The 27,435-nt window shown below is 41.6% G+C and overlaps 1 protein-coding gene across 1 annotated transcript in view; it reads left to right on the forward strand.

The window, feature by feature from the left end:
- The window catches only part of LOC106599477 (vasoactive intestinal polypeptide receptor 2), a 45,629-nt gene that overhangs the window by 6,260 nt on the left and 11,934 nt on the right, over positions 1 to 27,435 (forward strand). Inside the window, exons 2-4 of the mRNA XM_014190730.3 lie at positions 11,519 to 11,624; positions 13,488 to 13,601; positions 20,901 to 20,992. Coding sequence (XP_014046205.1) covers positions 11,519 to 11,624; positions 13,488 to 13,601; positions 20,901 to 20,992 — 312 coding nt within the window. The remainder of the gene's footprint in view (positions 1 to 11,518; positions 11,625 to 13,487; positions 13,602 to 20,900; positions 20,993 to 27,435) is intronic.

The following is a 27,435-nucleotide window of genomic DNA, read 5'->3' on the forward strand; positions in this document are numbered from 1 at the left end:
TAAAATCTGAAAAAAATAATTCTCTCTACTATTATTCTGACATTTCACATTCTTAAATATAAAGTGGTGATCCTAACTGACCTAAGACGGAATTAGAAAATGTGTGGGCAGAAATGAAAAAGCGTGTGCGAGCAAGGAGGCCTACAAACCTGACTCGGTTACACCAGCTCTGTCAAGAGGAATGGGCCAAAATTCACCCAACTTATTGTGAGAAGCTTGTGGAAGGCTGCCTGAAACATTTGACCCAAGTTAAACAAAGGCAATGCTACCAAATACAAATTGAGTGTATGTAAACTTCTGACCCACTGGGAATGTGATGAAAGAAATAAAATCTGAAAAAAATAATTCTCTCTACTATTATTCTGACATTTCACATTCTTAAATATAAAGTGGTGATCCTAACTGACCTAAGACGGAATTTTTACTTGGACTAAATGTCAGGGATTGTGAAAAACTGAGTTTATATGTATTTGGCTAAGGTGTATGTAAACTTCCGACTTCAACTGTATGTGTGTGTGTCTGTGTGTGTGTGTGCGTGCGTGCACCCTCAAGTAAAGCAAAAAATGTTGACTCACCCTACAGTATTTGTAGACTAGTTGAACGCCAATGCCATCCTCCTCTCTTCATGTTGGCAAAATGGTCTATGGCTCTGTCCAGTGGCGATTTTAAATCTTTGTGGGGCAAACTCTTTTTTTTTTTTTTTTGATGCATGCCAGCAAAGCCACTACACAACACAACATTAACAATACATTTATTGGAGTATAATGGTGACAAATGGTGCCCACAAACTGTTAGGGCCTACATAAAGCTGTCCCAACAGCCGTCCCAACACCTTACCACTGCAACACATGGCTATCAGCGGAGCCTTGTCTGGCAGTGAAACAGTTCATTCAGCCTCATTTACTGCCTTTTAAAAAAACATAGCTGATATGGCTGACTTGTTTAAACAAATGTGGTTCCTACTGACAATTGAGATGCACAAACTATGGCATAGCAGGAAGACGAGCAGAGAAGAGGCAATCTGTATTTTCGATTAAGACATTAATGAGCAAGGACAGACGTAGTCAATATAACTATTTGTTCAGCACTTTTGAAATGCACAGCGACAGAATGGGCTGTTCTTCCAGTACTCTCCCTGTACACCAAGTCAGAACTGCAGGATAACTAAAGGGGGCATATAAGCAGACAATGAAAGCTCTTACAATATTCGATGATGACATTTCTCTAAAACAGGCTATAGGCTACATGTGCACCACCAAGTCAGAACAGTAGGCTAAATTATGAGTGGAAAAGGGACTGAATTATTAGGGTGAGGCACATGGGCTACTAACAGCTTACTATACAACATACACTTAGTATTACTTTCTTAGCTACATTATACATATCTCCCTGGCATATTACATGCATCAGCATACAATATATTTTTGGACTCACATTGTTGTGCTGTGCTCACTTCAACAGGAAGGTGACACGGTGGTCCTTTGAGGGCAAACTTTGACATCAGTCTGTCATTCTCTGGATTTATTGTGCTTTCAAGACAACTGGGAACAGCAACAAAAAAACAATGTTGAATCATGATGTTAGTAATCTTCAGGTCGGAGCTCTAGACTTGGAATTTGTTCAAAACTTATTTTCCCAGTCAGAGCAAATTTTTTTTCTGAGTTCAAAGTTGTCTTGAACTCACTAAAGTCTGAGATTTCCCAGTTCCGAGTTTTCAGTTGTTTTGAATGTGGCAGAAGTCATGCTGGATTGAAAGAATGGCCAATGTTGAAAGTTTATCCTTTTAAGCTTGGAAAAGAGACTCTTAAACCCAGACATGGATAACACATCCACTCCACTAAATAGCAGGCTCGTGATTGCTTAGCAATTCTTGCAGTTAGCCACTGATTCCTTCCAAACCCCTCATTGTTGAATTTGCGATTTCTAACTTGTGTAATGTTTATGTCTAATGGCCGATGAGCAGAAAAAACATTAATACCTTATTTACATAAGTATTTAGACCCTTTTCTATGAGATCCAAAATTGAGTTTAGGTGCATCCTGTTTCCATTGATCATCCTTGAGATGTTTCTTAAACTTGATTGGAGTCCACCTGTGGTAAATTCAATTGATTGGACACGATTTGGAAATGGTCCCACATTTGACAGTGCATGTCTGAGCAAAAACGAAGCCAGGAGGTCGAAGGAATTGTCCGTAGAGCTCTGAGACAGGATTGTGTCAAGGCACAGATCTGGGGAAGGGTACCCAAACATTTCTGCAGCATTGAAGGTCCCCAAGAACACAGTGGCCTCCATCATTCTTAAATGGAAGACGTTTGGAACCACCAAGACCCTTTCTAGAGCTGGCCACCCAGCCAAACTGAGCAATTCGGGGAGAAGGGACTTGGTCAGGGAGATGACCAAGAACCCAATGGTCACTCTGACAGAACTCTAGAGTTCCTCTGTGGAGATGGGAGAACCTTCCACAAGGAGAACCATCTCTGCAGCACTCCACCAGTCAGGCCTTTATGGTAGAGTGGCCAGACAGAAGCCACTCCTCAGTAAAAGGTACATGACAGCCCACTTGGAGTTTGCCAAAACGCACCTAAAGACTCTCAGACCATGAGAAACACAATTCTCTGGTCTGATGAAACCAAGATTGAATTATTTGACCTGAATGCCAAGTGTCACGTCTGGAGGAAATCTGGCACCATCACTATGGTGAAGCATGGTGGTTGCAGCATCATGCTCTGAGGATGTTTTCCAGCGGCATGGACTGGGAGACTAGTCAGGGTCAAGGCAAAGATGAACAGAGCAAAGTACAGAGAGATCCTAAATGAAAACCTGCTCCAGAGTGCTCAGGACCTCAGACTGGGGCGAAGTTTTACCTTCCAACAAGACAATGACCCTAAGCACACAGCTAGGACAACGCAGGAGTGGCTTCTGGACAAGTCTCTGAATATCCTTGAGTGGCCCAGCCAGAGCCCAGACTTGAACCCGATCTATCTCTGGAGAGAACTGAAAATAGCTTTGCAGCAACACTCCCTATCCAACCTGACAGTGCTTGAGAGGATCTGCAGAGAAGAATGGGTGAAACTCCCAAAATACAGGTGTGCCAAGCTTGTCGCGTCATACCCGAGGCTGTAATCGCTGCCAAAGGTGCTTCAACAAAGTACTGAGTAAAGGGTCTAAATACTTACGTGAATGTGATTTTTTTTGTTTATTCTAAAAATCAGTTTTTGCTTTGTCATTATGTGTAGATTGAGAGATTTAAAAAAAAATACATTTTAGAATAAAGCTGTAACGTAACAAAATGTGGAAAAGTCAAAGGGTCTGAATACTTTCCGAAGGCACTGTATATAACATGATTTGATGTAATTTTATCTGTGGCCAATGACTTTGAGGCTTCTTGGATGGCCACTTCTAATGTAATTCTATGGCAGCACCCAAGGGGTTTGAATTTTTGATCTCTCCCCATAGATTTGGTGGTGACGTAATGTCCTCATGAGTGACAGACCACTGAGCCAATCACGGCACAACTAGAGAACATTACCAACCCATACGCTCAATATTTTCCTCTGGCTGCCCCACCACCATGGAAAACACTGAGCTAGGCTGAAACACCAGCATTTTGGAGTTGCCTTACTCAAGAAAGCAAAAAATACCATGTTTGTATGCAGCTTTATTAACTCAATTATTTTCTTTTTTTCCTTGTTTGCAAACTGATATGTGACACGTATTAATGCGAAAATAACATGCAAAACATGCTAAACAGGTGGGCTATGCCCCACCTGCCCTGAATGGCGGGTCACCACGGGCTCTGTCAAACAGTACACTTTTTTAGTTTTTGTTGTCATAGCTAAAATGCTTGCTACCCTGACTTCCTTACATGGGCAACAATGAACCAGCTATGTTAGCTAGCTAGCTTGTTTATGTGAGCCTACTAGGCTACATCTAGGCTACATATTGAACTTCAATCATCTCAGGCCATTGGCACAACATATTTCGTTATTAAAGGTAGATCAGAATCGGCGTTGGCCTGTACAGAGAATTAAGTAAAAAACACAAGTCCAAATCCCAATCTCCATCCATGGCTTAGGAAAGGTAGCAGGCTAGCTACTCTAGGACATCAACACAAGCAGACCAGAAACTTTTTTTTCTGAAAATGACGTTTTGCGAAGGAAGTAATTTGATTGGTCTGAAGCCAAATCCAAACTGGCCTCCTTTGGGGGGCATTTTGCTGCACCGGGACAACTCACAGTTGAGTTCAGCTAATTATTTTATAAAATGTTTTATCATGGGGAGCCAAATGCTTGCTGGCATCAATCAATCAAATGCTACAGCGGCAACAAGTTATATTCTTTTGGTCCAGACTGTATCAGATACATGGGTTCCCATACTGAGACAGACGGGCGCTGTTTCCCTTGCTCAGATGATTTCAGCCACTTGCGAATAGACGGAAAATTATGAAAACAAAGAGAGAGACTAAGAGAAATTAATGGTATTTATTTATTGGTGAAATATTTGGGGAAGCCTGGCTTCCCTTGGCATCCATGAATACACACCACTGCCCGGAAAGCAAAAGTTACAAAAGCTGGGCCTAAAATAGTGTATAAGAGATCATACAAATGATTTTGCTGTGACTCTTATGTGGATGATTTAAAAAATATTTGTTGGTCTGATGTGACTAATAAGGAGCATCCAGAAGCTGCACTTGATGAATTTATTAAATTGCTTCTTCCAATCATTGATAACCATGTACCTGTTAAGAAATGGTCTGTTAGAACAGTTACGGCTCCATGGATTGATGAGGAATTGAAAAACTGTATGGTTGAAAGAGTTGGGGCAAAAGGAATCTGGCTGCACATCTGACTTAATGCAAGTTGAGAAATGATATGACTAAACTCAACAAAAAGAATAAGAAACTGTATTATGTATTAAGCCAAGATCAATGATATAAAGAATGATGGAAAAAAAACTTTGGAGTACTTTAAATTATGGGCAGAAAGATGAATTCAACTCAATCTTTAATCGAATCAAATGGCTTATTAATCACAAAACCATTTGATGTTGCCAATTATTTTAATGATTACTTCATTGGCAAAGTGGGCAAAATTAGGCAGGAAATGCCAACAATGAACAGTGAGCCATCATACTCATGCATAAAAAAATGAATAATGAACGAAAAGCATTGCATGTTGGAATTCTGTAAAGTTAGTGTGGGAGAGGTGGAAAAATGACTGATATTGATCAATAATGACAAACCTCCTGGCATTGACAACTTGGATGGTAGCTGACTCTATAGCCACTCCTATCTGTCATATCAAAGCCTTGAGGAATGTCTTTGTCCTCAGGCCTGGAGGGAAGCCAAAGTCATTTACTGGTTCTAACACTGGCATTAAACTAAGCCTGTGTGTCCATGTATGCTGATGATTCAACCATATGCATGTCAGAAACCACAGCTAATGAAGTCACTGAAACCCTTAACAAGGAGTTGCAGTCAGTTTTGGAATGGGTGGCCAGTAATAATCTGGTCCTGAACATCTCTAAAACTAAGAGCATTGTATTTGCTACAAATCCTTCCCTAAGCTCTAGACCTCAGCTGAATCTGGTAATGAATGGTATGGCTGTTGAACAAGTTGAGGAGACTAAATTACTTGGTGTTACCTTATATTGTAAACTGCAATGGTAAAAACATATAGATTCAATAGTTGTAATGATGGTGAGAGGTCTGTCCATAATAAAGAGTTACTCCTCTTTTTTGACACCACACTCCAAAAAGCAAGTCCTGCAGACTCTAGTTTTGTCTTATCTTGATTATTGTCCTGTCATGTGATCAAGTGCTGCAAAGAAAGACCCAATTAAGCTGCAGCTGGCCCAGAACAGAGTGGCAGGTCTTGCTCTTCATCGTAATCATAATATAAATACTATGCATGCTAGTCTCTCTTGGCTAAGACTTGAGGAGAGACTGACTGCATCACTTCTTCTTTTTAGAAGAAACATTAATGTGCTGAAAATTCAAAATTGTTTGCATAGTCAATTTACACACAGCTCTGACACACACTTACCCCACCAGACATGCCACCAGGGGTCTTTTCACAGTCCCCAAATACAGAACAAATTCAAGAAAGTGTACAGTATTATATAGAGCTATTATTACATGGAGCTCCCTTCCATCTCACATTGCTCAAATAAACAGCAAACCTAGTTTCAAAAAACAGATTAAGCAACACCTCAAGGCATCACGTCTCTCCCGTATTTGACCTAGATATTGTGTGTATGTATTGATATGTGTGCCGTTTTTAAATTATATGTAGTTCTGTCCTTGAGCTGTTCTTGTCTATTAATGTTCTGTATTATGTTATGTTTCATGTTTCCTAATTGGTCTTTTCATGAATCAGAGTAGCTCTGAAAAAGATCTGATGTGAAAAGACCAATTAGTGGAAAAAATATCAGAATTGGGCTGGCTGTGTAAACACAGCCTATGTGCCCAATCACTGTTGGTTTGGTATGGTGCCAATATGCTTGATGCAATTAGGGCAAAATGGGAAAGAAACTGTACTGTATCATGAAAGTGCTAGAGGACTTTTTGCCAGGGCAAATGAACCCCTTCTCTCAAAATAGGTTAAATATTTGATGTGTATTAACTTTTCTTCTCCATCAACCAGATGTGAGCAGAGCAGAGCGAATAATCCTTAATTTATCCCATATTAATATGGGTTACAGAGATTCAACAATTTCAGTAGCTACTGACAATTTTGACAAGTAGAACAAGTAGACAAGTAGAAATACATTGAATTCAATATACTTAATACGATGAATTCAATAAATGTATTTACTAAGCAGGAACAAACTTGAGGAAAGTTTCAGAACCTCTAGATAAGAGATGGAGTCTGTCTAGCTATACCTATTTTGTGTGTACACCCCATCTGTCTACAGTAGAGTAATGTCTTAGAAATACTTAAGCACTGTATGTTGAGCCAAGTATGGAAGCTCTCGATAAGCTCTTGGGCTCCCGAGTGGCGCAGCGGTCTAAGGCACTGCATCTCAGTGCAAGAGGTGTCACTACAGTCACTGGTTCAAATCCAGGCTGTATCACATCCAGCTGTGACTGTGAGTCCCATAGGGTGGCACACAATTGGTCTGGGGTAGGCTGTCATTGTAAATAAAAAAAAATGACTTAAATAAAGGTTAAATAAATAATATAGCCTGTCTATACAGTAGGTATTAATGTTTAATACAACGCAGTGCTTCCTTTGTAATACATGAAAATAAGGACATATTGTACTGTACAGAAATACCTATCTGAGCATAATTTGTATGCACTGTCTGTAGGCATCTACAGAGACTGTTACATTTTAGTCATTTAGCAGACACTCTTATCCAGCGCGACTTACAGTAGTGAATGCATACATTTCATATAATTTCATACATATCATACATTTTTTTTTCTGTGCTGGCCCCCCGTGGGAATCAAACCCACAACCCTGGTGTTGCAAACACCATGCTCTACCAACTGAGCTACAGGGAAGGCTGTTGCCAAATCAGATTTGGTAATAGGCCTTCTCTTTTCATTTCCAAGTGGACTCTTTTCAGGTCATTAGCAAAAACTCATAATTATCTTGTACCTCAATCAACAGATCAAGATCAACAGCTGCCTCATATGCGCAATTAACCTGTATATGACATTGAAGTGGTTGCTTATTGCAATGATATGTCCTTGACTTCCAAGTATAAAGTACATTGGATCCATCGCACACAAAGTAATTCTGTCTCATTCAATAGTCAGTGCCCTGTTATCTCATTGATGAGGGATTTTTTTTCCAGGAAAACAGCTAACTTCCTGCATTTCAAGACAATTTATGTTGAAAAAATGTGCACTTTTATAATGCTATTCTACACTTTTTGCTGTGATTGAGAGAAAAATGGGCTGTTTTATCGCTCATCTCATGCCATTGTTCACATTTTGCCGTGATGCTGAGAGAAAATGTAGAATTTTTAAAGCTAGTTTTCTGCGACTATAGCTAATTTGCTATCATATTGCTATCTGAGGGTCCCCCGACCTCCATGGGGCCCACAACCCCCGAAAAAAACATTTGGTTGGGGGACCCCTGGAGGTAGGGGCACGTGCTCTGCGTGCCTGTTTGTTAAGCTGGCCCTGAAAATAGTAAAGTCTAGTCACTGCCTTTCATCAAATTATAACAGATTGAATATGGTATGTGGGAAGTGGGTTAGTGATACGTAAAATGCATGCATGACTGTAAGTCGCTTTGGATAAAAGCGTCTACTAAATGGCATATATTATATACCAGTCCTGGGTTCACAAGTCCATCTGGTTATAGACAGATAAATCTGTGTCCAGTGATCCTGTTTAAAACAGTTTATCTGTTAGTGTAAGGGGTGCGTAACTGGTGGCAGGGAAGTCAAACGTAGGAGAGCAGAACTTGGTGAATAGCCGGAGCAGTTTAATATATAAAACTAATGGCATACAAAATAACAAACACATGGGTACAAAACCCGTAGCGTATCAGTAACACATAGTACAAGTACTTACAATAAACAATTCCCGACAAGGACATGGGGGAAACAGAGGGAAAATATACAACATGTAATTAGGGAATTGAAACCAGGTGAGTGTGAAAACAAGACAAAACAAATGGAACATGAAAAATGGATCGGCGATGGCTAAAAGACCGGTGACGTCGACCGCCGAACACCGCCCGAATAAGGAGAGGAACCGACTTCGGCAGAAGTCGTGACAGTTAGGGGAAAGAGGTAAACATTAGGGTTTTATTTGATATTATTGTATGAATCATATTATACTGCAATTCGAATCATAACAATATTGGATAAAGGATAATCAAATAAAAAGCTACAGAGACTTACTGTGTGTCCCCAGTGTTTGTGTTTTTAACATTAGTTACAAAATCAGCTGTGGGATACACAGTAGTAATATTAGAAGTTTAGACTTTCACATTTTAGCCTGAAAGTCTGCGTTGAGTTGCATTTACTAAGATATATTACATTTGGAATGTATCTACTCTGCATCTCCTTTCTCTGGCAGAATACTAGAAATTAATCATAGCAATATCCTACAACGCCAATGGCCTTTCAATGAATATGTCTGTCTGCCACAATTTGGTTTAGCAAAGAAGCGTTTAAAAAAATACATTTGGTTTAGCAAAAAATAGATAGGATTGCTGCATTAACATAACTAAGGCCACACACATTAGTAGTGACAGCCGAGTTGACGCTGGGTGAAACCAGTAATTAGTGGTTGAGTGCTGAGTGCAGCCTCATTTAAAAGGCCCTTTAGCATGCTAGGAGTGAGTCACTAACTCTCACAGAGATGCATGCCCCAGCCACTGACCTGGCAATCTCTTCCATTTTGGGCAACGCTGTGAGAGTCCCAAGTCAGAGTGATTATTTCTGCTCACACGAGACCGCATACTCACGAAAGGTAGCAGTGTCCTCAGTGCCCATCCTAGCTTGCCAGGGGAAACATTCTGTTTAAAATGAAAACACTGATTTTATGGTTTCTCTCGGCCTGAAGGGAGAGGAGAGAAAGGAGATGGCATCCTATTCCCTTTGTAGTGCACTACTTTTGGTCAGGGTCCTTAAGGCTCTGGGCAAAAGTAGTGCACCATGTAGGGAATAGGGTACCATTTGGGACACGATTAGAAGGACCAGTTGCCAGTCAGTTCCACAGTGCGATATAGTTTCTTTGGATGTGTTTTGGACTGTCAGTGTAGATACAGTATGTGTGTTTGCCTTAACAGAGGCCGGGGGTCACATCAGTCATTATTTGTGTCCCAAATGGACCCATATTCCCCATATAGTGTACTATCAAAAGTTGGGCATAAGGTGCCATTTGGGATAAAGCATTAAGGGCCCAATGACCCAGTGCGAGGTCTCTTCCACTTGGTGCCCCCGATTGTTTGTTAACGCTTCTGTAGCCTTTTTATAGACATTGCTGCCTGATGCCGTACTGTGTGTGTGTGTGTGTGTTCCCCCTGAGGCACGCTTTCTGTGTCACACTGTGTGGCTCTCACCCTTTCTGTCACATGCCACTTGTTTCTCCTGGCAGGGATTGGGTGTGTTTAGCAGAAAAAGACTAACGTGAAACAAAAGTTAATTCTGACATACAGTTTGTTTTAAGCCACTCTCTTCCTGCAGCACTCTGACCAGTTTGACTATTATGTTCTTCACACTCAGTCCATCATCACCTTTGTATTGCACTTGACTCCTCCTGAAGAGACTAACACGCCGGTAACATACTCACACACTCTCTCACACAGACGTCTGAAACCCTTTAGGGATTTAGGGAATGTATACAGTTCCCATTTAGGGTGCTGAAGGTGTTTGTCGAGGAATTCTCTACTACCCTATATCCCATAACCACCAACCTACACAGAATATTTAGAGTGCAAATTCATGATGTGTAAATACATTGGTTATTATTTTTTATCCCCTTCTTTCTCAGAATTTCAATTACGATCTTGTCTCATCGCTGAAACTCCCCAACAGGCTCGGGGTCGAGTCATACGCCCCCCCAAAACATGACCCGCCAATATACATTCTTTAACACCAGCCCGTTTAACCCGGAAGCCAGCTGCACCAATGTGTCGGAGGGAACACCGTTCAACTGATGACACAAACCCTCCCCTAACCCGGATGACGCTGGGTCAATTTTGAGTCGCCCTATGGGACTCCCGGTCACGGCCGGTTGTGACACAGCCTGGGATCAAACCCGGGTCTGTAGACCGTTGCGCCACTCGGGAGGCCATTATGTTGGTTTTTCTATCCATCTCTCCATTTACTTTATTTAAAATGGAAAAAATCACATCCATTTGATTCTATCTGTAATACTATGGGAATCTTTCCCCTCCAGTAAACCTACTCATTATTTAATTCATTTATTCCCTGTCTCAACTTCGCATGTAGTTAGGAAGGTGGAAATTCAGTGCTCAGATGCCATGATTTTTTTACAATTTAAAACAAGATACAGTGTCAAAGCATCTTAAACATGATACCTGATACTGTAGATCAGGGATCATCCACTAGATTCAGCCGCGGGCTGAGTGGATGGTCAGGGGGGTCGGAAAATAATTACAAATCATTTGTAGACCGCAAATAGCCCAAACAGATATAATATTTGACTGAAACATAATCATTTCAAACCTTGCTTACGTTTGTATACAATCACGAAATCTCTCTCTATTATGCGTCGGAATACCTTCGAACAGATTCCCAAAATGAAAATCACTTGGAGCTGATTTGCTGACATTTTTATGCCCCCGGCCAGATTTGTCCCGCGGCACGCCAGCTGGATTAATGTCTTGTTCACTGGTCTTTGCCTGCTATTCTGTAGCCTATAAGATACGATGTCCTATGAATAATTCATTGAATTCAGAATATGAATGTGCATGAATGTAATTACTGTACACCTTTCTTTCTACTACACAACTGACCTATTAAAATACTAACATCTAAGGATGAGTTAATTCAAGTTAATCAAACATTGAATTTCTTTTTAATTAGGTGAGTGGAAGACATCCAACATGTAACTTCCTTGTGGAGCTTGAGAAAGACCAGGAGGAATGTCTTGTGAAGCTGAGGGAACAAGAATCTTCAAATGCATCCAAAGGTGACACCATCACGGCATATTTTGATTTCACATTTATCTCCTCATCTGACAGTTAAGATAAACCATGGCTTGTGAATAGATTTTTGAATATTCCGGGAATGGAAACAGACTGCATATTTTGGTGAATGGTGCAAGATCATTTTTTTTACATCGATTTTTAGGTCACTCGCCACAAACTTTGATGTATTGTCACTTTCCATTTAAAATCTGAATAGCTTGCACTTTAACTATCTCGAAGTAAATGTTGAACATGTTGAAGGTTCTACAACTCATGCCTATGATTATTCTACAAAATGTTATGCCTGCAAGCCCCACCATGCTGCCGACTTACTATGTTGAAACTTTACTGTGAGTTATAGCCAAGGCTGTGCTACATAAATTCAACTAATTGGGTAGAGAAATAAGGTTAATTGTCAAGGGAATTAGTGTACGCTATCAAAGACAAGACACTCAGTCTTTGGCTTTCTCCTGAGTCCCGACAAAAAAACAATGTGTATGTTTCTGAGCCTGTGTTTGTGTAATATTCATTTAATATTCGCTGTCTAGCAGACACCTTATTCAAAGCGACTTTCATCAGTGAGTGCATACATTTGCGTATGGGTGGCCCCAGCGGGAATCGAACCCACAACCCTGACGTTGCTAGCGCCATGTTCTTACCAATTAAGTCAACTGTGCTTCGAAAGCATAGAGAGCATCCAGGTCAACATTAAAGGGAGCAGGGTTTTCATGCATCAGTTGCACTAGCCTAATATGATTATGCAACATTTAGGATAAAAAAATCGGTGTTTGTTAGCGCCAGTAATCACTGTGGGTGGCAATATGCTCAACATTTGTATCTTATAGTGTGGTACTGCACTGCCATTGTCAGACACTGTATCACAGGTATGGAGATACCATAAAGCAGGAGCTGCACTTGAAATAATATCACCAGAGCCCTATGCACGATAAATGGAGTAGGGTGCCATTTGAGACACCGAGAGACACATATTATACCACTAAGAGAGTGAAGAGATACTTATGTGGGTCACATTGTGAATATGTATTTCTTTGTCCGCTTTTCACAATGTGTTTTAATTTAATTAATTCTATCTGATGTTAATAGCTTTCTTTTTATAGAGCTAGCTATGTTGTTTACAGATGGAGGCTTTCTCTGCTGTCTCTATCTCTGGAAGGGAGCGGAGCTATGTTTTACTGAGCTAAGGCTAAGCGCTCCATTTTTACAACTAAGATGTGGCAAGTGACACTTTGCTTCTTGAATGTCCAATATCTTGAAAACTTGACTGCTGACATGCAAAACATTTTGGGACTGTCTCAAAAGTGGACTAATGAAAGAAACACCTAAATATCGTATTTTGTGGACTTTTCCTTTGTATGCCATTTTCCTTTGTATGCCATTTTCCTTTGTACACCTTTTAGTTTAATTAATAACAAAATATTTCAGGAGTCAAGTTTCAGAGAAAGGCTTTCTTAGCCTTGGCCTTCCTCCTGACATTGGTGAGACAAATAGATTCACACATTTAGCCACTTCACCCCCACACGGAGAATCTATCATAGAGTTTCATAGTACCAGTAGCCTAATGGACTATCATTCATTCTGAAAGAGCCTAGTGCGCTGTACGCTGTGCATACACTATGTATGTGAGGCATTTATCATATTCAATACTGCTACAGTATGATGCTATCCATAATGAACAACTTGTAGGGTGAGGGTATGGTCTTGAATCCCCTATGACAAAGTAGATTTGCTTTGGGAAATTGTTGCATGAGGTAGGCAACTACAAATTTCACAAATATGAGACAAACAAACAACTGTCTTGAATCATTGTATTTATATTAAAACTCTGCTGTCTAATCTCTTGACAGGAGCGGGATGCAAAGCTATCTGGGATAACATAGCATGTTGGGGCCGTGCAGAGGTTGGAGAGACAGTCTCTAGAGAATGCCCCAGAGTGCTCAAGACATTCTTTGGCAGAAATGGTACAGTATTGTAGCCTATAGTTTTCTTCATATATGAATTTCAATATCAATGTCAAAGTCACATTTCTGGGTGGATTTCTGTAAGTGTTGTGTCCCACATCATGCAAATGTTAGAGATGTTTGAGATTTTCCTCAAGCAATGTTCTCATGTTGTCTGTAATGACTACAGCTCAGTAGCGGTGCGTGAGTAAAATCACCGGGGAAGCCAAGCCAGAAAAAAAGCTATATTTCAACATACACTACCTGTCAAAAGTTTGGACACCTACTCATTCCAGGGTTTTTCTTTATTTGTACTATTTTCTACATTGTAGAATAATAGTGAAGACATCAAAACGATGAAATAACATATGGAATCATGTAATAACCAAAAAATTGTTAAACATATCTAAATATATTTTATATTTGAGAATCTACAAAGTAGCCAACCGTTGCCTTGATGAGAGCTTTGCACACTCTTGGCATTCTGTCAACCAGCTTCATGAAGTAGTCACCTGGAATGCATTTCAATTAACCGGTGTGCCTTCTTAAAAGTTAATTTGTGGAATTTCTTTCCTTCTTAATGCATTTGAGCCAATCAGTTGTGTTGTGACAAGGTAGGGGTGATATACAGAAGATAGCCCTATTTGGTAAAAGACCAAGTCCATATTACGGCAAGAACAGCTACAATACGCAAAGAGAAACAAAAGTCCATCATTACTTTAAGACATAAAGGTCAGTCAATGCAGAACATTTCAAGAACTTTGAAAGTTTCTTCAAGTGCAGTCTCAAAAACCATCTAGCGCTATGATGAAACTGGCTCTCATGAGGACCGCCACAGGAATGGAAGATCCAGAGTCACCTCTGCTGCAGAGGATAAGTTCATTAGAATTACCAGCCTCAGAATTTGCAGCCCAAATAAATGCTTCACAGAGTTCAAGTAACAGACACATCTCAACATCAAGTGTTCAAAGGAGACTGCTTGAATCAGGCCTTCATGGTCTAATTGCTGCAAAGAAACCACTACTAAAGGACACCAATAAGAAGAAGAGACTTGCTTGGGCCAAGAAACACGAGCAATTAGACTGTTGAAAATCTGTCCTTTGGTCTGATGAGTCCAAATTTGAGATTTTTGGTTCCAACCGCCGTGTCTTTGAGAGACGCAGAGTAGGTGAACTGATGATCACCGCATGTGTGGTTCCCACCATGAAGCATGGAGGTGGTGTGATGGTGTGGGGGTGCTTTGTTGGTGACTCTCTCAGTAATTTATTTAGAGTTCAAGGCACACTTAACCTCTCTGGGACATGTGGGACACACTATTCAACCGCCAGTGAAATAGCAGGGCGGCAAATTCAAAACAACAAAAATCTCATAATTCAAATTTCTCAAACATACAACTATTATATCCCATTTTAAAGATGCACTTCTCGTTAATCCAACCACATTGTCCGATTTTCAAAAAGGCTTTACGGCGAAAGCATAGCATTAGATTATGTTAGGACAGCGCCTTAACAAGAAAAACCACACAGCCATTTTCCAAGCAAGGAGAGGCGTCACAAAAACCAGAAATACAGCTAAAATTAATCACTAACCTTTGATGATCTTCAGAAAATGTATTGTCTCCAAAACTTCCGGTGAATGAGCACATCAATTTTCAAAAATACTCATAAACGTTGATAAAATTTACAACAGTTATTGAAAGAATTAAAGATACACTTCTCCTTAATGCAACCGCTGTGTCAGATTTCAAAATAGCTTTACGGCGAAAGCTTGTTCAATATTCTGAGTACAGAGCTCAGCCATCAAAGCAAGCTATACAGTTACCCGCCAAGTTCTGGCGTCAACTAAACTCAGAAATAGTATTATAAATCTTCACTTACCTTTGCTGATCTTCGTCGGAATGCACTCCCAGGACTCCCACTTCCACAAGAAATGTTTGTTTTGTTTGATAAACTCCATATTTATGTACAAATACCTCAGTTTTGTTCGCGCGTTCAGATCACTAATCCAAAGGCATAATGCCCGAGCGCAAAACCCGAGACGAAAAGTCAAATAGTTCCATTATCGTTCATAGAAACATGTCAAACGATGTTTACAATCAATCCTTAGGGTCTTTTTAACATAAATCTTCGATAATATTCCAACCGGACAATAGCGTATTTATTACAGAGGAAAAAGAAGGAACGGCGCGCCTGTGTGCCTGCACAGTAAACAACTCGTTGGTCCCAGGCTTGAGACGGCTCTTATTCTCTCCCCAGTAACAGTAGAAGCATGAAACAAGGTTCTAAAGACTGTTGACATCTAGTGGAAGCCTTAGGAAGTGCAAAATGACCCCACAGACACTGTGGTTTGGAAAGGCAATCAATTGAAAAACTACAAACCACTTCCTGGTTGGATTTTCTTCTCAGGTTTTTGCCTGCCATATGAGTTCTGTTATACTCAGACATCATTCAAACAGTTTTAGAAACTTCAGAGTGTTTTCTATCCAAATCTACTAATAATATGCATATCCTACCTTCTGGGCCTGAGTAGCAGGCAGTTTAATTTGGGCACGTTATTCATCTGAATTTCCGAATACTGCCCCCTGTCACCACGAAGTTAACCAGCATGGCTACCACAGCATTCTGCAACGATATGCCATCCCATCTGGTTTGCGCCTAGTGGGATAATAATTTGTTTTTCAACAGGACAATGACCCAACACACCTCCAGGCTGTGTAAGGGCTATTTGACCAGGAGAGTGATGGAGTGCTGCATCACTCTCATCACACCTGGCCTCCACAATCACCCGACTTCAACCCAATTGAGATGAGTTAGGATGAGTTGGTTCGCAGAGTGAAGGAAAAGCAGCCAACAAGTGGTCAGCATATGTGGGAACTCCTTCAAGACTGTTGGAAAATCATTCCAGGTGAAGCTGGTTGAGAGATTGCCAAGAGTGTGCAAAGCTGTCATCAAGGCAAAGGGTGGCTACCTTGAAGAATCTAAAATCTAAAATATATTTTGATTTGTTTATCACTTTTTTTGGTAACTTCATGATTGCATATGTGTTATTTCATAGTTTTGATGTCTTCACTATTATTCTACAATGTAGAAAATAGTAAAAATAAAGAAAAACCCTTGAATGAGTAGGTGTGTCCAAACTTTTGACTGGTACTGTATGTGTTGTGATAATTGCGTTGTTTTCTCTATAACCTGTTAGTTCATATGCCTTGTGACCGTGATATTTATGCCTAAGGCCGAGACAATAAGAAGACACAGTGGAAGAATATATTCAACCACACCTTTGTTTTATCACAAAAATGGTGAAGTCCACAAAACATATTGCATGAAACAAACAGTTACATGACCTACAGTGTGGTCAAGCAAGTTAATGTTTCTGACATTTTTTTGACGACTAAACAACTACTGATATAGAACCGCTATTCCAGCACCATTTCAACATCTAGTCACCTATACTTAGTCTTACAGTGACTACTAAAAGATACCAAAAATAATTTAGTCCAATCAACGTAAGCTAAATATGTGGCTGTCCATAGTACTGATTTATGTGTGTGTGCGTGCATGCGTGCGTGTAAGTAGAAAAAACATGTTGACTCACCCTACTTGTAGAGAAACGCCAATGGCATCCTCCTCTTTCATGTTGCCTAAATTGGTCTGACTCTGTCATACAGTACACACTAAGTTTTTGTTGTCCTAGACTACCTGGCTAAAATGCTTGCTCGCTAGCCTTAACTTCCTTTCATGGGCAATAATGCGCCAGGACAGCTAGTTAACATTAGCCTAAAATTACTACATCTAGCTACACGCTGAACTTCCATCCTCTCAGGACAGGGGCACAATGTATGAATTTATGGAGAGTTAAGTAAAACCACACGTCCAAATCGCTATCTCCATCCATGGATAATTTAGGAAGGGGAGAATTTTAGATAGCTAGCTAGTCGCCAGAGGACAACGACACAACGAGATGCAACAATTCAAGTTTTCTGTCATTTGGCTTCTAATGTGATTGGTGTGAACTGGCTTCCCTTGACACTTTTTTTTTGGTGCGCCAGGACCATTCAAAGCTGAACTCACTCAGTTTAGCTCAATGCTGATAGGCTTCTATTTTAAATATTTTTTTATCATGGGAGGCGAAATGCATAGATGGGCTACACATACTAGACAGAGGGGCGCTGTTTCGTTCACTTGGATGCTTTCTCCGGTGAGATACATTGAACCTCTTGCAGGTTGAAGTACATTTATGAAACACAGCGAGATGAAAGATAAATAATTTTGTGTTTTTTTTATTTTTTCCTGGTCATCCATGAATACACGCCACTGCTACAGCTACACTACAATGTTATGTGTGCATCTTTCCGGGTAGAGCTCACACCATTTTCAGGATTTGGATTCACACCAGACCAATGTTCCTAATTTCACAGAATTACAGAGGTGCACAGACCAGTGTAATGTAGATTTTCTACAGTTGGAGCACGTTGAAATCCAGAAACAAAAATGGGCCCCAAGTATACAGTGCATTCGGAAAGTATTGAGAACCCTTGACTTTATCCACATTTTGTTACTTTACAGCCTTATTCTAAAATGTATTAAATAAAAAAATAAAAATCAGCAATCTACACACAATACCCCATAATGACAAAGTGAAAACAACTTTTTTGAAAATATTTTTTAAACAGAAATACCTTATTTACATAAGTATTCAGACCCTTAGCTATGAGACTCGAAATTGAGCTTGTGCATAGTGTTTCCATTGATCATCTTTGAGATGTTTCTACAACTTGATTGGAGTCCACTTGTGGAAAATTCTATTGATTGGACATGATTTGGTAAGGCACACACCTGTCTATATAAGGTCCCACAGATGACAGTGCATGTCAGAACAAAAACCAAGCCATGAGGTCGAAGGAATTGTCTATAGAGCTCCGAGACAGGATTGTGTCGAGGCACAGACCTGGGGAAGGATACCAAAACATGTCTGTAGCATTGAAGGTCCCCAAGAACCCAGTGACCTCCATCATTCTCAAATGGAAGAAGTTTGGAACCACCAAGACTCTTTCTAGATCTGGCCAAACTGAGCAATCGGGGAGAAGGGCCTTGGTCAGGGAGGTGACCAAGAACCCAATGGTCACTGTGACAGAGCTCCAGAGTTCCTCTGTGGAGATTGGAGAACCTTCCAGAAGGACAACCATCTCTGCAGAACTCCACCAATTAGGCCTTTATGGTAGAGTGGCCAGACGGAAGCCACTCCTCAGTAAAAGGTACACGACAGCCTACTTGGAGTTTGCCAAAAGGCACCTAAAGGACTCCCAGACCATGAGAAACAATATTCTTAGGTCTGATGAAACCAAGATTGAACTCTTTGGGCTGAATGCCAAGCTTCACGTATAGAGGAAACCTGGCACCATCCCTATGGGGGAAAGATGAACGGAGCAAAGTACAGAGAGTTCCTTAATGAAAACCTGCTCCAGAGAGCTCAGGACCTTAGACTGGGGCGAAGGTTCACCTTCCAACAGGACAACGACCCTAAGCACACAGCCAAGACAATGCAGGAGTGGCTTCTGGACAAGTCTCTGAATGTCCTTGAGTGGCCCAGCCAAAGCCCGGATTTGAATCTGATCGAACATCTCTGGAGAGACCTGAAAATAGCTGTGTGTTCAACCTGACAGCGCTTGAGAAGATCTGCAGAGAAGAATGGGAGAAAGTCCCTAAATACAGGTGTGCGAAGCTTATAGCGTCATACCCAAGAAGACTCGAGGATGTAATCACTGCCAAAGGTGCTTCAACCAAGTACTGAGTAAAGGGTCTGAATACTTAAGTAAATGTGATATTTGAGTCTTTTAGCAAACATTTCTAAAAACCTGTTTTTGCTTTGTCGTTATGGGGTATTGTGGGATTTTTTAAAATGTATTTAATTTAACTAGTCAAGTCAGTTAAGAACAAATTCTTATTTACAATGACGGTAGAACAACAGATTTTATCCTTGTCAACTCGGGGATTTGATCTAGCAACCTTTCGGTTAATGGCCCAACGCTCTAACCACTAGGCTACCTGCCGCTGTGTGTAGATTGTGTGTCGATTGAGGAGGGAGAAAAAACAATATAGTCAATTTTAGAATAAGGCTGTAAAAAAGTAAAGGGGTATGAATACTTTCCAAATGCACTGTCTATTGTTCTTTTGTAGCCTATATACTATGGCAAAATTCTCCATTGAATCATGGTGAATTGCACCAAGCCAAATTGCACCAAGCCAAGAATGATACAGTATGTTCTGCACTGCATGGACTAGAGGCAAAATTAATCATGTCTGCTCACTCCACAATCTCCAATGGCCCATGTGGCAGACTAGGATTCTGTGGAGCACTCATCCTACCCATCACTACTGGTGACTGTCTAGACGAATCTGAACTGACACTTCATTCATTATAAACTAATTACCCAGACAAAGAGTATGATAGATGATAGATTACTGTAACATCATTGTATTTACATTAAGACAGGTTCCAGTCTTATGATGAACGCCCCACATTCAAGATACCTCCGACTAAATGTAGCTGTGTGAAATTGAATTGGAGAGGATGAGTTGGGCATGTAAATTGGCTTGGAAGATGTATTTGTAACAGAAACCTCTGCGATCCCTATAGCACCCGTCAAGCCTACAAGTAGGTAGGCTGCTGTGGCATGGTCTGTGTAGAGTAGACTGATGGAGTGTGACATTCAAAGGAGCCGAGAAAGAAAGAGGCCTGTGGCTGTAGTCCTAAATAGTGTGTGGCAAAGTACATTACATGACATTACATACTGGGTTCATTCAGTACTCAACTGAGTAAGTCGAAGGCTTCTTTGAATTAAACATGGAACCCTTTCGCTTCCCAGAGAGAGGGAGAGAAGTTTTTGTGAAAAAACTCTGAAAATGACATCTATTTGCTCTTGAGAAGTCTGTCTGAATGTTTTTTAGAATAATTTGACAACACTGTAAACAAGAACCAGTTGAATGAAACTTTAATGGAAGCCATCAAGCGTCATGCTCAAAATGGAATCACAGCCACTGAGCAACCACTTAGGGTTGTGTGTGAAGCCATGTGTAGCAAATCACACAAACTTTTTTGGTCGACTTGAGTGGGTATACAAAGGAGGATCATCTTAGCAGAATAAATATCATTCATCAGACTCACTTACCAGAGAAATCAAATAATTGTGTCTACAAAAATACATGCTGCAATTTTCTTTTGACTATGATTTATGAAAGGAATAACCATTTATAAGTATTTTAGAGATGAGGCAATACAAACATTTAACTGACAAAAGCAATGTTTTTCTCCTACCCACAGGAAACATAAGTAAGAACTGTACAGAGGACGGATGGTCTGAAGTTTTTCCCCAAATAACCCGTGTGTGTGGGGCAGAGGAAAAGCATGATAAGGTAACCAGGGTGATGTTCTCTGAGAGTTCTAGATCTCTAGGCCTCTGGTCTCTCTGGTGTTCTAGGTCTCTGATCTCTCTGGTGTTCTAGATCTCTAGGTCTCTGGTCTCTCTGGTGTTTTAGATCTCTAGGTCTCTGGTTTCTCTGGACTCTAGGCATCTGATCTCTCTGGTGTTCTAGATCTCTAGGTCTCTGGTCTCTCTGGTTTTCTAGATCTCTAGGTCACTGATCTCTCTGGTGTTCTAGGTCTCTGGTCTCTCTGGTGTTCTAGATCTCTAGGCATCTGATCTCTCTGGTGTTCTAGGTCTCTAGGCATCTGGTCTCTCTGGTGTTCTAGATCTCTAGGTCTCTGGTCTCTCTGGTGTTCTAGATCTCTAGGTCTCTGATCTCTCTGGTGTTCTAGGTCTCTGGTCTCTCTGGTGTTCTAGGCCTCTGGCCTCTCTGGTGTTCTAGATCTCTAGGTCTCTGGTCTCTCTGGTGTTCTAGATCTCTAGGTCTCTGATCTCTCTGGTGTTCTAGGTCTCTGGTCTCTCTGGTGTTCTAGGCCTCTGGTCTCTCTGGTGTTCTAGATCTCTAGGTCTCTGGTCTCTCTGGTGTTCTAGGTCTCTGGTCTCTGATCTCTCTGGTGTTCTAGGTCTCTGGTCTCTCTGGTGTTCTAGGCCTCTGGTCTCTCTGGTGTTTTAGATCTCTAGGTCTCTGGTCTCTCTGGTGTTCTAGATCTCTAGGTCTCTCTGGTGTTCTAGATCTCTAGGTCTCTCTGGTGTTCTAGATCTCTAGGTCTCTCTGGTGTTCTAGGTCTCTGGTCTCTCTGGTGTTCTAGATCTCTAGGCCTCTGGTCTCTCTGGTGTTCTAGATCTCTGGTCTCTCTGGTGTTCTAGATCTCTAGGTCTCTGGTCTCTCTGATTTTCTAGATCTCTAGGTCTCTGATCTCTCTGGTGTTCTAGGTCTCTGGTCTCTCTGGTGTTCAAGGTCTCTGGTCTCTCTGGTGTTCTAGATCTCTAGGCCTCTGGTCTCTCTGGTGTTCTAGATCTCTAGGTCTCTGATCTCTCTGGTGTTCTAGATCTCTAGGTCTCTCTGGTGTTCTAGGTCTCTGGTCTCTCTGGTGTTCTAGGTCTCTGGTCTCTCTGGTGTTCTAGATCTCTAGGCCTCTGGTGTTCTAGGTCTCTGGTCTCTCTGGTGTTCTAGATCTCTAGGCCTCTGGTCTCTCTGGTGTTCTAGGTCTCTGGTCTCTCTGGTGTTCTAGATCTCTAGGTCTCTGGTCTCTCTGGTGTTCTAGATCTCTAGGCCTCTGGTCTCTCTGGTGTTCTAGGTCTCTGGTCTCTCTGGTGTTTTAGATCTCTAGGTCTCTGGTCTCTCTGGTGTTCTAGATCTCTAGGCCTCTGGTCTCTCTGGTGTTCTAGGTCTCTGGTCTCTGGTCTCTCTGGTGTTCTAGGTCTCTAGGTCTCTGGTCTCTCTGGTGTTTTAGATCTCTAGGTCTCTGGTCTCTCTGGTGTTCTAGATCTCTAGGTCTCTGGTCTCTCTGGTGTTCTAGATCTCTAGGTCTCTCTGGTGTTCTAGATCTCTAGGTCTCTCTGGTGTTCTAGATCTCTAGGTCTCTCTGGTGTTCTAGGTCTCTGGTCTCTCTGGTGTTCTAGATCTCTAGGCCTCTGGTCTCTCTGGTGTTCTAGATCTCTGGTCTCTCTGGTGTTCTAGATCTCTAGGTCTCTGGTCTCTCTGATTTTCTAGATCTCTAGGTCTCTGATCTCTCTGGTGTTCTAGGTCTCTGGTCTCTCTGGTGTTCTAGGTCTCTGGTCTCTCTGGTGTTCTAGATCTCTAGGCCTCTGGTCTCTCTGGTGTTCTAGATCTCTAGGTCTCTGATCTCTCTGGTGTTCTAGATCTCTAGGTCTCTCTGGTGTTCTAGATCTCTAGGTCTCTGGTCTCTCTGGTGTTCTAGGTCTCTGGTCTCTCTGGTGTTCTACATCTCTAGGCCTCTGGTCTCTCTGGTGTTCTAGGTCTCTGGTCTCTCTGGTGTTCTAGATCTCTAGGCCTCTGGCCTCTCTGGTGTTCTAGGTCTCTGGTCTCTCTGGTGTTCTAGATCTCTAGGTCTCTGGTCTCTCTGGTGTTCTAGATCTCTAGGCCTCTGGTCTCTCTGGTGTTCTAGGTCTCTGGTCTCTCTGGTGTTTTAGATCTCTAGGTCTCTGGTCTCTCTGGTGTTCTAGATCTCTAGGCCTCTGGTCTCTCTGGTGTTCTAGGTCTCTGGTCTCTGGTCTCTCTGGTGTTCTAGGTCTCTAGGTCTCTGGTCTCTCTGGTGTTTTAGATCTCTAGGTCTCTGGTCTCTCTGGTGTTCTAGATCTCTAGGCCTCTGGTCTCTCTGGTGTTCTAGGTCTCTGGTCTCTGGTCTCTCTGGTGTTCTAGGTCTCTAGGCATCTGGTCTCTCTGGTGTTTTAGATCTCTAGGTCTCTGGTCTCTCTGGTGTTCTAGATCTCTAGGCCTCTGGTCTCTCTGGTGTTCTAGGTCTCTGGTCTCTGGTCTCTCTGGTGTTCTAGGTCTCTAGGTCTCTGGTCTCTCTGGTGTTTTAGATCTCTAGGTCTCTGGTCTCTCTGGTGTTCTAGATCTCTAGGCCTCTGGTCTCTCTGGTGTTCTAGGTCTCTGGTCTCTCTGGTGTTCTAGGTCTCTAGGCATCTGGTCTCTCTGGTGTTTTAGATCTCTAGGTCTCTGGTCTCTCTGGTGTTCTAGATCTCTAGGTCTCTCTGGTGTTCTAGATCTCTAGGTCTCTCTGGTGTTCTAGGTCTCTGGTCTCTCTGGTGTTCTAGATCTCTAGGCCTCTGGTCTCTCTGGTGTTCTAGATCTCTGGTCTCTCTGGTGTTCTAGATCTCTAGGTCTCTGGTCTCTCTGATTTTCTAGATCTCTAGGTCTCTGATCTCTCTGGTGTTCTAGGTCTCTTGTCTCTCTGGTGTTCTAGGTCTCTGGTCTCTCTGGTGTTCTAGATCTCTAGGCCTCTGGTCTCTCTGGTGTTCTAGATCTCTAGGTCTCTGATCTCTCTGGTGTTCTAGATCTCTAGGTCTCTCTGGTGTTCTAGATCTCTAGGTCTCTGGTCTCTCTGGTGTTTTAGATCTCTAGGTCTCTGGTCTCTCTGGTGTTCTAGATCTCTAGGCCTCTGGTCTCTCTGGTGTTCTAGGTCTCTGGTCTCTGGTCTCTCTGGTGTTCTAGGTCTCTAGGTCTCTGGTCTCTCTGGTGTTTTAGATCTCTAGGTCTCTGGTCTCTCTGGTGTTCTAGATCTCTAGGCCTCTGGTCTCTCTGGTGTTCTAGGTCTCTGGTCTCTCTGGTGTTCTAGGTCTCTAGGCATCTGGTCTCTCTGGTGTTTTAGATCTCTAGGTCTCTGGTCTCTCTGGTGTTCTAGATCTCTAGGTCTCTCTGGTGTTCTAGATCTCTAGGTCTCTCTGGTGTTCTAGATCTCTAGGTCTCTCTGGTGTTCTAGGTCTCTGGTCTCTCTGGTGTTCTAGATCTCTAGGCCTCTGGTCTCTCTGGTGTTCTAGATCTCTGGTCTCTCTGGTGTTCTAGATCTCTAGGTCTCTGGTCTCTCTGATTTTCTAGATCTCTAGGTCTCTGATCTCTCTGGTGTTCTAGGTCTCTGGTCTCTCTGGTGTTCTAGGTCTCTGGTCTCTCTGGTGTTCTAGATCTCTAGGCCTCTGGTCTCTCTGGTGTTCTAGATCTCTAGGTCTCTGATCTCTCTGGTGTTCTAGATCTCTAGGTCTCTCTGGTGTTCTAGATCTCTAGGTCTCTGGTCTCTCTGGTGTTCTAGGTCTCTGGTCTCTCTGGTGTTCTAGATCTCTAGGCCTCTGGTCTCTCTGGTGTTCTAGGTCTCTGGTCTCTCTGGTGTTCTAGATCTCTAGGCCTCTGGTCTCTCTGGTGTTCTAGGTCTCTGGTCTCTCTGCTGTTCTAGATCTCTAGGTCTCTGGTCTCTCTGGTGTTGTATCATCGTTCAAAGTTTGAGCAAGAAACAATACATGATATGACATGCAAGTAGCTGTGTTTGGAAATACAATACTGTAGTCTATCATATATCAGACATTGCAATCAAGGTATTGCTACATTGGACATTATAGAGAGGAACATGACAATGTTCTTGTGTGAGTGATTTTCGATTGTATTATATAATATAACATTTGATTTAGTTTGTGGTCTGATTTCTGGGTGTGAAGGCCCTCATGCTGATAATGAAAACTAGCCGTATAACCCTTTGCTAAATGCATGGAAATTCTGTCCTCGGTCTGGTGTAGTGTGTTTTTGTATGTGTGTGTTTTTGTGTGTGTGTGTGTGTGTGTGTGTGTGTGTGTGTGTGCGTGCTCTCAATTCCACCTGATGCCTTGAAATACAGATGAAACACAGGCGCCTTAAAAGCTAAAGAAAAAATCCTGTTCACCGTGGCACCCAGCTGTCTCCTCAATCTAAACATTGCACCACGTGTGTCCCAAATGGCACCCTGATATTTCCTATATAGTGCATTGCTTTTGACCAGAGCCCTGTGGGGAATAGGATGCCATCTGGGACACAGACTCCAAATTACTATCCTCCTGGTTGGCCCAATACAGCAGATGTTAATAAGAGGCCAAGTAGCAGCAATGTTCCAGGAGGAAAAATGAAGAAGTCTGATGATTCATACTGCTATTCCACTGCCCAGCATTTGATCAGAGCAATCTTCTTTGAAGAAAGCTGAACCAGAGATAAGCCCCGAAAAAAGAGCAATCAAACTCACAAATGACCCATTAATTTAAGGTCATTTCAATAATCCTCCCAACAGTAATTCTTATTTGGCAAACTGACTGTAGTTAAATTGCTGGCCACAATTCCCTACGATTCACTTGCTTCATTCAGATTGAGGAATGACCTCGAACAGCCTATTGTGCTCTCTGCGCTCTATTCTATTGGAGGTTATCTAAGAGGCCCCACTGGTCTGGATCACAGAGCCACCGGTGGCACTCTACTGATCTCCATATGAAAATAAAACTCCTACTTTCTTAAATATTTAATACACTAAAATGTTTTCCTCTAACCGAGTGGCCATTAATCTGGGAAATTCACCAACTGTACTCTCACCCAAGCCTTTCCCCCGGTTTGTCCATGTTAAGGCCAAGTCCAATCTTTCGGAATGGAAAATTCATCTTCTCTCACTATGAAAAATAGAAAGAACACATGTTTCCTCTATGACTTGTTTCACACAGAGAGTTCAGAACTTTTGCAATGCCTGCAATACTGTAGTGAAGCCAGGAATCCTTGAAATTGGTGGAGGGGCAAGAAGTACCAAATGATGCCCCTGCCATTACCAATACAGTGCAAGCTCTTTGGGAACCCCCTTCTGGGATGTAACCTCTAGTCCGAGTGCCAGTCTGTTTATGCTATAATGCCAACTCCTTGTCACTCCTTCTGTTTGGCTTGACAATGAGAGAGGTCACCTAAATATTAATTGGCTTTCATCAAGCCGTCCACTCAAGAAAAAGCTGTAACATGGTTCAGGTTATCAGTCAACCTACCAGGGTATTTTTAAACATCACAGGAATGAAATTGATCTTTACCAATGCTGCAGAAATCTGCTCCAAAGCAGTATCCAAATCCATTGGATGTAGAGTAGTGATCATAATATAGTAGTCATATCTAGAAAAAACGAAGTTCCAAAGGCTGGGCTTAATATAATGCATATGAGGTCATAAAATAAGTTTTGTAGTGATTCCTATGTTGAAGATGTAAAGAATATTTGCTGGTCTGTGGTGTGTAATAAGGAGCAACCAGACACTGCACGTGACATGTTTATGAAATCTCTTATTCCAGTTACTAATAAGCATGCACCCATTAAGAAAATGCACAACCGATTGGTAAATGTACTGTAAACTGAGAAATCATGTTACTAAACTGAACAAAAAGGAGAAACTGTACTATGAAACAAACATAAAAGATATAAAGGGCTCTATTTTAACAAAACTAACACAATGGTAAATCTAAGCACAGGAGGTAGCATTATAGGTTCAGGGGTGAGTCAAATGTATTTTTGCTATTTTCACTTTCACAATAATCGGCTCATTTGCTGGCATTGGCGTGAAAGGGCTGGGTTTTGATACATTTGTGGGTTTGTCGAGGATTGGCCCCTCAAAGGCCAATCAGAATGTGCTCCATCCCAAAATATGTGGTTGCTTCAAGTTGTGTACTTAGTCTTTTATTTTTGCTAAATACATGAACTTGAATCCATTTGCAGTCCACATTGTTCTAAGTAATTACATGGCTTCAATAGCATTCACACTGATATAGGGGCTAAGCCTACTCTAAATTTCATTATGGCTGAGCATGGACATGGAAAAACATTTGGCAATAAGCAAGATTAAATGATTGATTGATAAGGCCTAAAAAGAGAACAAATAATTCTAATCAAATTCTAAACAAAATAACAACTAGTTTTAAATAGGCAATAGTAT

The sequence above is a fragment of the Salmo salar genome, chromosome 03, assembly GCF_965601325.2.
Source record: "Salmo salar chromosome 03, fSalSal1, whole genome shotgun sequence".
In the NCBI taxonomy this organism is placed as follows: domain Eukaryota; kingdom Metazoa; phylum Chordata; class Actinopteri; order Salmoniformes; family Salmonidae; genus Salmo; species Salmo salar.